The sequence below is a fragment of the Aulonocara sp. 'chitande type north' Nkhata Bay genome, linkage group LG20 (genome assembly GCF_057382095.1).
Source record: "Aulonocara sp. 'chitande type north' Nkhata Bay isolate Kocher_YH1m ecotype deep benthic linkage group LG20, A_spYH_male_GT1.1, whole genome shotgun sequence".
NCBI classification, from domain to species: Eukaryota; Metazoa; Chordata; class Actinopteri; order Cichliformes; family Cichlidae; genus Aulonocara; species Aulonocara sp. 'chitande type north' Nkhata Bay.
This window is the reverse complement of record NC_141363.1, coordinates 18,072,501-18,089,005: the sequence shown is the minus strand read 5'-3', so window position 1 is coordinate 18,089,005 and position 16,505 is coordinate 18,072,501. Positions and strand designations below refer to the sequence as shown.

General features: G+C 47.0%; 1 protein-coding gene and 1 pseudogene across 1 annotated transcript in view; one reads left to right on the top strand and one right to left on the bottom strand.

Annotated features, from left to right (window-relative positions):
* The window catches only part of ap4b1 (adaptor related protein complex 4 subunit beta 1), a 46,098-nt gene that overhangs the window by 8,707 nt on the left and 20,886 nt on the right, over positions 1 to 16,505 (bottom strand). Inside the window, exons 7-12 of the mRNA XM_086278564.1 lie at positions 14,564 to 14,662; positions 8,034 to 8,145; positions 7,209 to 7,292; positions 6,981 to 7,084; positions 2,700 to 2,907; positions 2,300 to 2,614 (exon numbers count right to left, since the gene is read on the bottom strand). Coding sequence (XP_086134690.1) covers positions 2,300 to 2,614; positions 2,700 to 2,907; positions 6,981 to 7,084; positions 7,209 to 7,292; positions 8,034 to 8,145; positions 14,564 to 14,662 — 922 coding nt within the window. The remainder of the gene's footprint in view (positions 1 to 2,299; positions 2,615 to 2,699; positions 2,908 to 6,980; positions 7,085 to 7,208; positions 7,293 to 8,033; positions 8,146 to 14,563; positions 14,663 to 16,505) is intronic.
* On the top strand, positions 9,064 to 9,947 carry LOC147305415 (uncharacterized; annotated as a pseudogene).

Here is a 16,505-nt window from a genome sequence, read left to right as displayed (position 1 = left end):
GCCCTACCTGTGTGGGTGGGTGTGGTGGAGCGGGAAGAGGGAGGTAGCTGGGATAGGGAGGAAAAGAAGGGAGGGGAGGATGCCCCTCTCTAGGGCCAGCTGCCCCGCTGACCCCAGTAGGCACCCCCGTCCTCTGGTACCCACCAAGGCAAGGGAGCCCAGGCCCATCCAGACCGGGGCCTACGGCAGCAGCACCGCCAAGCCCCACAGGACCCGGGGCAGCCCACCCTACCCCACCGCAGAGGAAACTGTACCCACCCCAACATTCAATCATCTCCCAGACTACACAAGACAACAACCTCTAGGTTAAGTTTATTCTCCACCTCTCCTATGTCTCTCCCCCACCTGCAGAGTGGACTCCTGCAAGGATGGAACAACCTCCCTGCCAGTTGAAGAGCCCCCCAGTTAGGCCGATGCACAAGAGGCCCCCTGCGCCAGGGCTGAGCCCCCGTGTTAGTTAAACCCTCTGAATGAAAGAGCTTATGATCATACAGAGTCACTAACCTTGACTACGGTAATGCAATAAGTAAAGCTATACTCCCACACCCAGTGACTATGGCTATGAGCTCGACTTTCCTGTGATCAAAATGTGAACTTAGACAGATATATGTGTGCTTTGATTGTGGTTGATTGGGCTCACAAGCTTGTCGTGGTCTTTGAATGTTTCCCTTGTTAGTGAGAGACTATTCTTCTATTGGTTTAGTGCACCTCTTCCCCAACTATGACATCATAGATGGCTTCAAACTGTTCTTCACTCTGCCCTCACATTTTTACATATTAAATGCCGTGGAACAGCATAAGGAGGAACGTCCTAAACTTTGACAGTAAAACATTAAACCCACAAAATCACACTAAACACAGGCGTGGAAAATCCTGTCAGATTTGTTTAGAGAAAATTTTAATTAGAACAATTTAAAAGAAAGAAAGTGAAGAATCATAAATGGAAAGTTGTGTGGTTGAGAATCTGCAGGTGGCCATACAGAATCCAAGGCTTCTGTAAAAGTAAGATTTATTTTCCAGCAGTGGGGAGAAGAATGTTTTAGCCACAACATGTAAAAACACTGCCCCATGGTAAAACAAACATATGGGAGTTTGAAAGACATCATCCAGAACAACATTCCTGACAAGCCAGAAACCAACCAACCTTCCAAGAACTACACCATCGCTCATTTGGACAAAGTATTAGCCCCTGACTCATTTCAAACATTTAATTAGGTAGAAACTCATCCTGGTGCTAAAAATTGTCACAGGCGACTAATTTAAAAGTATAGAATATCCGAACAGTGCTTTAGTGGCCTTTCCTCCAACATCAACTTCAGGTAGTGGACATGCTGAAAGGTTGATACGACTCCTCTTACCCTCAAAAGGGAGTTCTTGTTGCTTCACAAAGATAACACAAGCAAACAATTCACATCTACTTTATTTTTGTAACCCCACCCTGCAGAGTCCAGACGCTAGCAGTGTGCTTCTGTGAATGGAATACCTGTCAGCTGGATAGGAACAAATCTTTATACTGATTTAAAATATCCACAGTCCTGGTGGATGAATCTTAAGGACCTAATGATGGTAATTCTTCAGGACTAAAATGTTAAGTTTTACAGAGCTTAGCCTCGTTTATTTGAGGGTTGTCCCAAATGTCCAACGGTGACAAGATGATTTGGAAATATCTGCTAGGAAGCAAGTCAGGTTTACTAACCTTTGCATCTTCTACAACCCTCACTGCTTCACCTGAGTGAAGTAATCGTGTCCTTTACTATGTAGATCTAAAGCAGGCACACAGCCACACAAACACCAAACAAACAGAACTGAATTTAAAAATGTAGACGATCCATTAAGTGTAATCTTAAAAGAAAATGTAAGACAATTAAAACATTTCAGAGTCATTATTATGCCTCAGAAAAAGTTCATAAAAGAAACCCAACTTCATTATAAGTCGTTAGCATTTTTAAATCCTATTTTCTATGCAAGAGGTGACACAGGAAACTCAACTGAAGGGAATATTTGAACAGAACAAATTTGTATAACCAAATTCTTTGGTTTAAATATATGCTGATCTCTGTCAGCAAGTCTTCCTGATGGTGAATTGGCATGAACATTATAAGGAAGTAATTTTAATAGTTTGTTTTTAAGACTCCATTGGATTTTTATTTTAGAACAGGCATTTTGTTTAAATGTGAAAAACATTTGCGCTGTGCACAGCACAGCCAAGGCTTGCCACTGACTATTTAGTCAGTGGCAAGCTTTCAAAATTCAGCCAATCAGATTTTCAAAGCAGAAGGATTTCAGTGTCATGACTCACCTGAATGAACCTCCTCAATGTGACTACAGCTCAGTGTGTCTGATAGGTCGGCATTTGGCTTGGAGTTATAGGTCACGTGTTCGGGGCTTCCCCTGCTGTCTGACTCGGCCTCTACAGCACCCTGGCTCAGAGGCTCCAACGTGTTAAAGCAGCGTGCCCACTGGCTGACAGGCTTGGCGGGACGCCCAATCAGAACACCCAGAGAGGGATCTGACCTCCGACCTTGAAGGACCTCGCGTGTCTTTTCTATCCCACAATGAAGCAGGCGATAGTAGAGAAGAGCCTGATCACGCACGCACATGTCTGTCTCCTCCTCTGGAAAACACAAGGGCATAAAAAATTTTCTATTTTTATCATGATCTGTCTGTATACACATATGTGCACACACATAAACACAAACCTATGCAGTAGTGCAGCAGTCTTCCCAGCATGTCTTGTGTCTCAGCAGGCCGACACAGGAAAAGTCTCATGGTGGCTGTCAGCAGCTCCATCTTGATTCCCAGAGAAGCCTCGCTTCTCACTCTATCGATGAGCACTTCCAAAGTGTAGGGGGCAGTGGAAATTCGCTCCCCATACACACCCAGCAACCAGAGCAAAGCCTGCCTGCCCTAGTGAAGGAGGCAGTGGAATATTTAGATCTAAGTCTAGTCAACAGAAGTGGGTTCACTGTCGTCCAATATAACTACCAAGAAATGCTTGGTAGTATAATTACCCAGTGCCAAGCTTGTTTTTATCTCCTCAAAAGACAGTTCTACTCCAAAGTACAGTTCTGAAACATATCTGCATTTCTACTTCATGCATTTATTACACCCCCAACTCCAAAAGAATGCGTTCAGTCGTTATAATGGGGGAAACTATACAGAAAAAAGTTCTTGTACTGGGCTGCTGTAGAATACTGCCAAGTTTGCCATTATAACATTGGAGCATATGGCGACTATCTCACTTCATTTGCCACCCCTTGATATTTCAGCGGTCTAAAAGAAAGTTTCAAGGATTTTTTTCTATACATCAGTGTGAATAAGAGAGCAGCCGCAAGCAGCGCAGTGAGAGCAGATATTTTCAATCTGATTATCTCAGCTACATGGTTCTGGCATTAAGCACATGGGACAGGTAATGAAAAATTAAAACAGCTTGTTTCAGACAAATGAACTTAGTGCCCTGCTAACAAGGATTAGTTTCAACTGTAAATTAGAGCAGGGCAATATGGCCAAAAATATTTATCACGATATATATTTGAAAATTTGCGATAACGATATAACTGACGATATAATTGATGCGAGACAAAATACAACTCCACAACATTACTAGCGCAAAAAGACAACGTTCCATTTATTTTCACTTAAACAAGAAGCTGGTTTTTATGTACATTAAAGCTTTATAAAAATGTAACAGTGCAAATGCAAATTCCTTGCTGAAAGTTTAACCAAAAGGCATTTCCAGTAGAAATGGGCTGACATATCTTGAGCATAACCATGTATAATATCCACTGAAGTTAAAAAGAGATGCTTTGCAACATTAAACTGCAGTATGCAGTACGTATTTTTCGTACCATAAGGTGCACAGGATTATAACGCACATTAAGCGAAACAAAGCAGTCAGATAAATCAAACTTTATTAAACTCATTCTTCTTGCTTCCTCCACTTCTGTACCATTGATTCATTAATGTTGAATTCTCTGGCAGCTGCTCTATTCCCATGTTGTTGCAGTATATTAATGACTAACCTCATATTGTGGATGGATTATTTCAGTTGTTCTCCTGACTGAAGTTTGGTCCGTTTACAGCATCCTGCCATGCGATTGCATTAGTCTCTAACTATCAGGAACCTTAACGTTAACTTTTATAAGTGGAAAAGTGTTAGTGTTCGTCCTCCAGCTTCACTATTTATGTTATGCTAACATAGCTGTGTCGCTAGCGATCACGTAGCACATCATTATATACCAACTAGCCCAACTTCAGTAACCCTAAAAACGTCACTGCTGTTTAGTTTCCTGTCTTCATTTATGTTGGAAGTGATAGCAGAGCTGTACGTTTGAATTTTTTCAGAAATCTCTCAGTCAGAACATGCAATATCATGCTTAGGTAACTAGCGAGCTAACTTCCGCTAGCTTCCTGCTAACTTCTAACTCCGTTAAATGTAATAAATTTTGTTTTCATGGATGCCTGGAAGTTAAACTTCATAGTTACACCTGGTAAAGCAGCAATGCTGATCGTTTTATTAAAGATGAAAGAATTTAGACAGTTTTTAACTCTCAGTGATGCTGCAGTGTTCGTTTGACCAGAAGCATACGGAGTTTAGGACCCAGATTACTCCCACATTTAAGAGCATCTTAGTCCGACAAATACGACAATAACGACGGCCGCTTGCATGTTCTGCAAAGAAATGTGCTTTGTCGTCTATCTGACGGACAAACACCAAACCAGTTCCACATCACTGAAGTTGCACCATTTTTACAAACCAATTCTGGTTCATCTGTTTCACTCAACAATCGGCCATGTGCGTATGAAAACAAAGGCACTGCGCATGCGCGTTTTACTCATATTCTATTGCGATATTTCATTTTCCTATCGTTGCCTAACATTATACCGGTATTACCGTGAACGTTATAATATGGCCCAGCCCTACTGTGAATCATATACAACTACCAGAAACCAGAGTTGCAGAATAACAATAGGAACTCATTAGGATATATCTACTTTAATGGGGGAATCTGGTAATTTCACTTGCACTTAGCATGAAAAGAAACCTGGCATCAATTCAAATACTTTGGAGGCAATCACTGACCAGAAAATCACGTAATTTGTTCCCATTTCTTCACTTTAAACTATGTTTCATAAATTGTGTTTAAAGATAAGATAGGCAAGGCAAGGCAAGGCAAGGCAAGGCAAGGCAAGGCAAGGCAAGGCAAATTTATTTGTATAGCACAATTCAACAACAAGGTGATTCAAAGTGCTTTACATAGACATTAGAAACAAAAACAAATAAAAAGCATGATTTAAAATTAATTAAAACAAGCAAACAAACAAACTAACTAAACACACACATTTCAGATAGCTTGATTAGCATAAAATTATATGAAACAAAGAAGTTGTTGGCCTAAAAACTAGCTACGACAGATGAACAATATCTGAATGTCAAGACATAAGTAGAAGTGCAGCAGATCTGACCAGACATAGGACCTGAGAGATGCATCTGGGCTTTTGACTGATCCATTAATTGTTGACTCATTCAGAAAGTCCTTTATAAAGGAAAGTAAAGAGGAAGAAAAGGCTGAAGAACAAACTGCACAATAACTAGACTGACAATCAGTGGCAACAGGTCTTATTGTGGCTACTCCATAACCAACGGCTGTGGCAGGCTAAACGTGGGTACTGAAGACGTGCATCAGTAAACAAATAAAATGCACTTCTGAGCTGTTTGTTCTACTTATTTAACCATTACACTGTCCAAACCACAAGTCAGTACAAGGGATCCAAAAAAACCCAAATGCACAGACTCCACAAACAAATACAACTGTTGCACCAATTATTACACCAAACTGCAGCAACAAATTGTGTATCAAACTGCAGTCAACTGAAAGTTTCACCTTATGCTCACCCTACCTTTCTACTAATCAAACAATATATGAGGTGAACAGGTGGGTGCAACCACCATTGTTGCCTAGTCACACCCCACAACTGTGCACCAAAACACGTGCTTTCGCATTCTAAACCAACGCATTTGTGCCCCAAAAGGAAAAACTCACACACGGCAAGTGAAATTTGAAATGTATGATTGAAATCATTTTCAAAATGCGCAGAGAAGATTAGGAGAGAGATACAACAGTGAGAGTCTACAGCTGTAAAGCACAATGGAGGTTTGTGACTACATTTGAGCCAATGATGTTGGAAATCTTGTCAGAACCGATGGACTTATGAAGACAGAACATTACCGTCAGATTTAGAGCCATCGTGTAATAGCATCTGATTGGCAACAGATTCATTTTTCGGCACGACAGTGATCCCAAACACAATGCCAGTCCAGCAAAAAACATACCTGAATAGAAAAACATGTCTGGGTCTCCCCAGAGCCCAGACCTTAACATTACTGAAGTAGAGAACAGCCAACATCAAAGAAGAGCTTTAAATGTTCCTAAAGAAGCCTGGAGAACTATTCCTGAAGACTCATGTTGAAGAATAAAGCTGATTACACCAAATATTGACTTTCAGGCTCCTTAGAATTGTACAAACCCCGTTTTTACCTTATTTACTATATTTCTGTGTTTGTTTGCACGTTTCAATAAAGCGCTGAACCTAGTTCGCTGTTTTCTACCAAAATATGAAAGAGAGGCTCATGAACTTTGCACAGTGCTCTATACCCTATATAAGAGGATAGAGAAAATGAAAAAAATTATTAATGGATGCTTGGGATTATGTTCACCAACTTGACCATAACTGAAATATATCGTTACAACAGACTGAAATAACTTTGCAGAATTATGAAAGTAAATTTAAATTTCAGCATATAAAATAAAATACCATGATAATGCCCTGTAGAATAAAAAAAAGTTTCTGTTAAGTCTATTTCTGATAATACTTTTGCCAATTTGTATTTTCAAAACAGGACATCTACAGCACATACTCATTTATGGCATGATATTGTTTTTTCTTGCACTCAGTATATAGGTATGGCAGGATCTAACCTGGATATCCTGCAGTGTTTCCTCGCAGCCATCCAGTGCAAGGCACACAGTGTCGCTACACTGGGGACACACCCAGACCAGGTCACGCATTGTCTGCACCACCGCTGAGAAGGGTAGCAGGAGAGTAGAGAGACAAAAAGTGTGGTGAAAGAGTAAAAAACCAGTTCATGAAGCTGTTTGTGTGTATACTGTACTGTATGTGGGAGGTTGTGGAACTGATGTTTTTACCAGAAGTGATATGATCCTGTTTGAGTCCAAGCAGCCCAGTGAGGATTTGTAGACATCTGTCGCTGTAGCTGCGTCCAATACGACCTGCATACAATAAAGGCAAACACAGGGCATTAGAGTGACTGATCAAACACATGGATAATGAAATTTTAGAACCTGAGCATGTTCTACACAGAAAATGCAGCACGCTGTGTATTCTTATCCTTAATAAAAGGGATGTCTTGTTTTTTTGCTTATTATTTACTTATTGTCAGACAAATGGGTTAACATTTTGCATTTCAGGAAGGCTGAAAACAAATGAATGTAGAAACTCCATTTGGAAAGAGTGTGTCTATTGGTGTGTAAGATTAACATTAACATCAGCAATTTAAATTTGAAATGAAAAGCAGTTACATTTAGAGAAAAAAATCCTTTAATTCGTAGCTCATAACACAATGAGTCTGGGTAGTGGAACCACAGAGCTGGAATGGTCTTGGTCCCAAACTTTGGTGCTTATAGCGAGATAAAATGTTTTCTATTCAGTTGTTTCAATTTCAACATATACTTCACACACACAGGTTCGGGAACACAGCAAAAACATGAAGGCTTATAAATATAAACCAGCCTTCATTTAATACAGTATGAACAGAGTAAGACAAAACATTTGAATATCAGGATGTGTTACTAAATCCATATTATTTACAATCTAGTGCTCCTAATCACTACACCCTCATTAATACAGCAGTCTCTACCTGAAGACAAAAAAACTACAATAGTAGACACAACAGAGCCTGAGTGTCAAATTACATAATACTGGCACACAGCAGCATGTGTGAACATGTTTACCTATTGCTGAGATTGCAGCCTGGGCAGTGTCAGTGTTGACATCAGTGCAGTATCCTTTCAGCTCATCCAGTATCATTGCTACGTTCTCGTCATTCACCAGCTCTACCAGCACCTGCAACACACAGCAGCTGAAGCTATAGTACTGTCAAAGGATCGCCTCCAGCTGCTAACACTGGGTACTAACTGTGGACTTGTGAAAAAAACGTAGTAATGCAAAAAGCTAAAAATCCAACTCTTGGGGCTTGCTTCAAGATTAAGCTAATCCTTTTGGATATTAACATGTCCAAAGTTAGGAGTACGGCATGGACTGTCTGTTAGGTTTTACCTCCATTAATGGGGTCACTATGAAGCTTCAAAATGCACTCCCAAAAACCAAAGGCTAACATCAAAGTGGCTATGGCCATCTTTTATTTACTGTCTATGCCAAAGTATATACATGTGTGGCGGAGGTGTGGTCCCGGGCGCGTCTGCAGGGGAGGAGTGGTGCAGTGGGCTCAACGGGGCGGTGCTGGAGATGCCGGTGAGAACAGCTGATGGCGATTTGGACTGATAATGGTTTCCTTCCCTTTTTATAGTGAGACGGAGAGGAGCGGAAAGAGAGGGAAATCAGCTGGGACCGACAGCTGTCAGACTGTGTTCAGTCATAACCTGAGAAAATTGTAAATAAATGTGGAACCTGGTGATAAAGACCTGTGTGTGTGTGTACCTGTGTATAGTGCATTTCACAAGTGGTGCCGAAACCCTGTGTCCAGCCGGCGTGGGGATGTCCGACCCATAGGCTGCGCTGCCCGCCCAGCCTTTGCAGTTTCTGGCGCAGATTCTGGCGGAGATGGCGAAGATGAGCCAGGACCAGGCGGCGGTCCAGCGGGCTCACCTGGCTGCGCTGCAGGAGCAGACGGACCGGCAGACGCTGGTTCTGGAGCGGCTGGTTGGAGCCGCTGCTCCGCCGAAGCCTCCACCGCTGTCAGTGGCGATGCCCCGGATGGGGGACGGGGACGACCCCCAGGTTTTCCTGGAGACTTTTCGTGCCATGGCGGAGGCCTGTCAGTGGCCGCAGGTGGAGTGGGCTCCGCGTTTGCTTCCTCTGCTGTCGGGGGAGGCTCAGACGGCGGCCCTGAGTCTGCCGCCGACCTCGAGGAGCAGCTTCCAGGACGTGAGCCGGGCGGTGGTGGACAGGATGGGGCTCACCGCTGAGGACCATCGCCGGCGGTTCCGGGCCTGTCGGCTAGCCGCGGCAGATCGGCCGTTTGCTTGGGCCCGGAAGCTGCACGACGCGGCGGTGCGCTGGCTGCAGCCGGGATCGTCAGAGGGCGAGACGCTGCTGGTGGACAAGGTGGTGCTGGAGCAGTTCATGGAGGGGCTGCCTGCGGAGACGGCGAGATGGGTCAGGTGCCACCGTCCCGCGAGTCTGGAGGTGGCGGTAACGTTGGCGGAGGACCACCTTGCCGCTAGAGCGGGGGAACCCGGGGACGGCGGCCGGAGGCCGAGCAAACAAGCCCCAGTGCCGGCACCAAGGCGCCGGGTACCTGCGCCGGGGCAGGCAGAGCGGGCGCTGGCGCTGAGCCCCACTAATCCTTTTGCTGCGTTTGTGCCTTCCCAGGGATCAGACATGAGCAGTGCCGCCCCTGAGCCACGGAAAACAGCGCAGACGCCGGGGCAGGAGTGCGGGCAACCGGGACACCTGAGGAGGGACTGTCCTCTGATGGAGGTGGGGCAGGTGTTCCGCGTTGCCGGTGCCCCAGCACCCTCTTCCGGTCCAGGAGGGACGTACAGCCTTCCGGTAAGGACTCGAGGGGGTATACACCATGCTTTGGTGGACACGGGCTGCACGCAGACCCTCGTGCACCAAGGCTTGGTTCGCCCCGGGGCATTGCTGGAGGCAGAATGGGTGGAGGTGAAGTGTGTTCATGGTGATGTTCACAGGTATCCCATAGTGCCGCTGTTATTAAAGTATGAGGGCAAAACGCATAGGGTAACGGCTGCGGTTAGCCCGCGCCTGTCGCATCCCCTAATTCTGGGCACGAATTGGCCGGGGTTTCATCATCTGTTGGGACAGTATGCGGGAATGCGATCACGACCGTTAGTAGCATGTAGTGTCTGCGCGGCGCTCAGCGGTGATGCGGGGTCGTCCGACACTGACTCCAGGGAGGGGGAGACGGCGGGTCCTTCATGGGAAGCCCCGCCGGCTCCGGAGGTTTCCCCCACGGGTGATTTCCCACTGGAGCAGTCTCGTGATGACACCCTACGCTCAGCCTTTGACCAGGTGATTGAGATTGATGGTCACGTGGTGCGCCCTGAAGCCGTGCGGACCTACCCGCGCTTCATTTTATCAAAAGATAGGTTATATCGAGTGAGTCGTGACACTCGCACGGAGGAGACACACACCCAGTTGTTGGTGCCGCAGGGCCGCCGGGAAACGATTTTCCAGGCGGCTCATTATAACCCCATGGCAGGGCATATGGGATACGAAAAAACTCTGGAGCGAATAACGGCTCGATTTTATTGGCCGGGCATCCGAGCGGATGTGCGCCGCTGGTGCGCGTCCTGCCCGGACTGCCAACTTGTTAATCAGCCGGCCATACCAAAAGCGCCTTTGCGCCCGCTCCCACTCATAGAGGTCCCGTTTGAGCGCATTGGCATGGACCTCATCGGGCCGTTTCATCGGAGTGCACGAGGCTACCGCTTTGTATTAGTCCTGGTGGATTATGCAACGCGGTACCCGGAAGCAGTCCCGCTGCGCACCATCTCTGCAAAGAGTGTGGTGCAGGCACTGTTTCAGGTCATCTCCCGAGTCGGAATCCCGAAAGAGATACTGACTGACCAGGGCACGTCGTTTATGTCTCGTACACTGCGGGAACTGTACGAATTACTGGGCATTAAATCTATTCGGACCAGCGTCTACCACCCTCAGACGGATGGCCTGGTGGAGCAGCTGAATAAGACTTTAAAGTCCATGATTCGTAAGTTCATTAACGAGGATGAACGCAATTGGGATCGCTGGCTAGACCCTCTGTTATTTGCAGTGCGGGAGGTGCCCCAGGCCTCCACGGTATTTTCTCCCTTTGAATTGCTGTTCGGCAGGAAGCCGCGTGAGGTGCTCGACCTGATTAAAGAAAGCTGGGAGGACGGTCCGAGCCCCGCTAAGAATGAGATTCAGTACGTGTTGGACCTGAGAGCGAAACTCCACACTTTGGGGAGGTTGTCACGGGAGAATTTGCTCCAGGCTCAGCAGCGTCAGCAACGCCTGTATGACAGAGGGGCTAGACTCAGGCAATTTTCACCGGGAGACAAAGTACTTGTATTACTCCCTTCTTCCAGCTCGAAGTTGCTCGCCAAGTGGCAAGGACCCTTTGTGGTCACACGGCGAGTCGGGGACGTTGACTATGAGGTCGCTTAGTCGGACAGGGGAGGGGCCACGCAGATTTATCACCTCAATCTCCTTAAAGAGTGGAGAGAGGCTGAAACCGCTTCTCTGGTAAGCCTGGTTAAGGAGAGAGATGAGTTGGGGCCGGAGGTGCCAAATTCCATCATCCCCGCCTCTCTCCCTTGTGATGACCACCTCACACAGGCCCAGATAGCGGACGTTGTCGCGTTACAACAGCGGTTTGCAGATGTGTTCTCCCCCCTGCCAAGCCGAACGTCTCTCATTGAGCATCATTTTGTAACACAGCCTGGCGTGACGGTGCGTTCACGGCCCTACAGGCTTCCTGAGCATAAACGGCAAATCGTTCAGAGGGAATTGGCTGAAATGCAGAAAATGGGAGTGATAGAAGAGTCGCACAGCGCCTGGTGTAGCCCCATCTTTCTTGTGGTGAAAAAGGATGGGTCTATATGGTTCTGTGTCAACTATCGCAAGGTGAATGAAGTGTCACGTTTTGATGCCTATCGACGAGCTCCTGGATCGGCTGGGCACGGCCCGTTTTCTCACGACACTGGATTTAACCAAGGGCTACTGGCAGATTCCCTTGTCTGCCGAGTCCAGGGAGAAAACGGCCTTCTCCACTCCGTACGGGTTGTACCAATTCGTTATGCTTCCGTTCGGCTTGTTCGGAGCCCCAACCACCTTTCAGCGCCTCATGGACCGGGTGCTGCGTCCGCACGCTGCATATGCTGCTGCCTACCTGGATGACGTGATCATCCACAGCGACACCTGGGCGGAGCATGTGCAGCAGGTGGCCGCGGTCCTGGAGTCCCTGAGGAGGGCGGGGCTCACGGCCAACCCGAAGAAGTGTGCGGTTGGACGGAGGGAGGTACAGTATCTGGGGTACCACTTGGGGGGTGGGCAGGTGCGTCCACAGGTGGAGAAGAGACGGTTTCTGGGGCTGGCAGGTTACTATCGCCGTTTCGTGCCAGGGTTTGTGCAGCTGACCAGCCCCTTGACCGATCTCACCCGAAAGGGTGCTCCGGATCTGGTTCAGTGGACGGGGTCGTGCCAAGCGGCGTTTGTGCAGGTGAAAAAGTCTCTCTGTGGGGAACCGCTGCTTCACACTCCTAACTTTTCCCTCCCTTTTGTTCTGTAGACTGACACCTCGAACAGAGGGCTGGGGGCCGTTTTGTCCCAGCAGGTAAAGGGGGCCGACCGTCCCGTTCTTTACATCAGCCGGAAGCTGGCAGAGCGTGAAAGACGGTACAGCACTGTGGAGAAGGAGTGCTTGGCTATCCGGTGGGCGGTCGACTCCCTTCGCTATTACCTCCTGGGGCGCTCGTTCACCCTCTGCTCGGACCACGCCCCGCTGCAGTGGCTCCACCGCATGAAGGATGCCAACGCCCGGATCACCCGGTGGTATCTGGCTTTACAGCCCTTTAAGTTCAAGGTGGTCCATAGGCCGGGGGCTCGCGGGGGTGGGGGGTGGGGGGAGTAGGTTCGGCCGGACGGCTCCCCGGCCTCAGTCGGGCGGTGGGGGTGTGTGGCGGAGGTGTGGTCCCGGGCGCGTCTGCAGGGGAGGAGTGGTGCAGTGGGCTCAACGGGGCGGTGCTGGAGATGCCGGTGAGAACAGCTGATGGCGATTTGGACTGATAATGGTTTCCTTCCCTTTTTATAGTGAGACGGAGAGGAGCAGAAAGAGAGGGAAATCAGCTGGGACCGACAGCTGTCAGACTGTGTTCAGTCATAACCTGAGAAAATTGTAAATAAATGTGGAACCTGGTGATAAAGACCTGTGTGTGTGTACCTGTGTATAGTGAATTTCACAACATGAAAGCAGTGTCATGGAGCATCCTGACCAAAAGGAGGAAATACAAACTTATCAAAGCACCTGAAAGATGTTTCCACATCTGTACAAAGAATTCATGCTAAGGGGGTTTCAGGTGTTGGTTAAACTTGGCAGCTGTGAACCAGTTGGGATCAAACTCCACCCCTCCAGCTATCTGTTACAAAAGGATTAATTACTTTGTCGGGGTGTGGAGTTAGCTCACAGTTTGGGTAAAATGGAGATGGACAGATTGGCATTGTACCGTCAACAAGGTGAGCATTGTATAACGCTACTGAGGAGGCAAATGACCCAGAAGGTAAACCTCTCAACCACGTCTACATTGAGAATCTCACCTATGAATATGAGCACTAATTAGTGATAAAAATGTTGAGTTTGAATAGCAACTCAAATACAGTTGTTCCTCATTAGGTTTGTAGCTACCTGAGGAACCGAGATAAGCAGAAAACTAGAGGGAGCTTATAGATGGGGGTGCTCTGAAAAGAGTCCGTTGAGGCTGTTTGAGCATGCTGGGTGCCTTCAATTGGAGTTTTTTCAGGCACACAACCTGGGATAAGATGCAGAACATGTAGAGACTCAGCATCTCACTTGTCAGGATCTCCCAGGAAGAGATGGTAAGTGCTCTTATATAGCCATTTATGTAACTTGCCTCATTCACACAAACACTGTTTGCTATCAAAAGTGCATTTTACCGATGGATGCATCAAAGAGAAACTTGGGGTTAGGATCTCACCCAGGGACGTTTGGGTAAGAGCTGGAGCTGCCAGGGATCAAACCTCCCATCTTCTGATTAATAGATGCCCCACTTTACCTCCTGAGCTACAGCCACCCAGGATGGAAAATGATCCTGTGTAAAGGAAATTCTAACTACCCTGTTTAGCCAGCTGCAATCTGACTCTGTGCACAACAAATGGATGAATGAATGGATAATGGAAATAGTGGAGTGGAGTGAACGTCTGCCATCATGCTACAAGATGAGTTGACCACTAAGTGAAACTGAGAGAATCTATTCAAGCAGGACTTACTGAGGCAACCTCAGGGTTAACTTTCAGTGTTCTGCAGCATCTGTAATGTCTGGAGTCTGCATTTATTTAATCTCAAGTTTTTCTAAGACATAAAGTTTCCTTTTCCTTTGTAAAAAGCAAGAAGTTGGTCTACCAACACAAAAGTATGTTCTATGTTTACTGGTTAGTTTTACAAAATAAGTATTAGGACTTTGGATTATTACAGCTAAAGTTTTCTTGTTTCAAAAAGCATATCATCATATAAACACAAAAACTGAAGATGAAAAATTCAAAGGATAAGCAAAACTGGCATCACCTGCATCTTCCTTTCTTTGATGTAGGCAGGCTCAGCATAGCCACAGAAGAAACGCTTGTAGTGCGGCCCCAGCAGGCCAGGGACAGAGCGCAGCAACAACTGCAAGCAGACAGACATATCTTTTTTTCTCAGCATGACATGTACACATAAATCCATCTGAACGTAAAAGTAATGAAAAAAATGAATCAGATGCGGTGAATCTGAACTGTTGCTACTCCCTCTGGGGATTAAAAAAGACACACGTCCACATGCCAATGATTCAGTAAGTGATTAAGCTTTTCCACAAAGACAGATTTATCCAGTCAGATGTCAGAATCAGAATCAGAATCAGAATGGGGTTTATTGCCAAATGTTGAGCAGGTTTACAACATTAGGAAATTGCTGCGGTGCTTCAGTGCAAACATAGTGTCATAAATAGCACTTAAATAGACATGGAAAAAAATAAAAGTAGGGATAAGAATTAAAAGTGCTACGTGGGAAGATATGTGCATGAGATATACATGAGATATATACATGAGAATAAGAATTAAGAGTGCTACGTTGAAAGATATATACATGAGTGCAGGTGGTGATCAGTGCCAAACATGGAATGATGCAGTGAACACAGCGTAGGGTCATGTGTTAGTGGTGGGAACAGTCATATGGTTATTGTTCATGTGTCCAACAGCAGAGGGGAAGAAACTGTTCTTATGGCGAGAGGTTCTGGTGCGAATGGACCGGAGCCTCCTGCCTGAGGGGAGCAGGTCAAACAGACTGTGTCCAGGGTGAGAAGGGTCAGCTGAGATCCGAGCTGCACGCCGCAATGTCCTGGAGGTGTACAGGTCCTGCAAAGATGGGAGTCTGCAGCCAATCACCTTCTCAGCAGAGCGCACAACACGCTGCAGTCTCTGTTTGTCCCTGATAGTGGCTCCAGCGTACCACACGGTGATGGAGGAGGTGAGGATGGACTCGATGATTGCAGTGTAGAACTGCATCATCGTCCGTGTTGGCAGGTTGAATTTCTTCAGCTGCCTCAGGAAGTACATCCTCTGCTGGGCTTTCTTGATGACGGAGGTGATGGTGGGCTCCCACTTCAGGTCCTGGGTGATGGTGGTACCCAGGAAGCGGAATGAGTCCACAGAGGTGATGGGGGTGTCAGTCAGGATGATGGGGGGGAGTGGGGCTGTGTGCTTCCAGAAGTCCACAATAATCTCCACTGTCTTCTGGGCATTCAGCACCAGGTTGTTGTGGCTGCACCAGGACACCAGACGTTCAACCTCCCTCCTGTAGGCAGACTCGTCCCCGTCCGAGATGAGTCCAATAACGGTGGTGTCATCTGCAAACTTGATTAGCTTGACAGACTGGTGGGTGGAGGTGCAGCAGTTGGTGTACAGGGAGAAGAGCAGAGGAGAAAGAACACAGCCCTGAGGGGAGCCGGTGCTGATGGTCCGGGAGTCCGAGACATTCTTTCCCAGCCTCACATGCTGCTTCCTGTCCGTCAGGAAGTCAGTGATCCACCGGCAGATGGGATCAGGCACATTCATCTGGGAAAGCTTGTCTCGGAGATGGTCTGGAAGGATGGTGTTGAAGGCAGAGCTGAAGTCCACAAACAGGATCCTGGCGTAGGTTCCTGGGGAGTCCAGATGCTGCAGGATGAAGTGTAGGGCCATGTTGATGGCGTCGTCTACAGACCTGTTGGCTCTATATGCAAACTGCAGGGGGTCCAGGAGGGGGGCCGTGAGGGTCCTGAGATGGGAGAGAACTAGGCGCTCAAAAGACTTCATGACCACAGATGTCAGAGCCACGGGTCTGTAGTAATTTAGTCCAGTGATCCTAGGTTTCTTGGGGACAGGGATTATGGTGGAGGACTTGAAGCAGGCAGGCACATGACATGCCTGCAGTGAGGAGTTGAAAATGCCAGAAAACACTGGGGCCAGCTCGTTTGCACAGTGTCTGAGGGTGG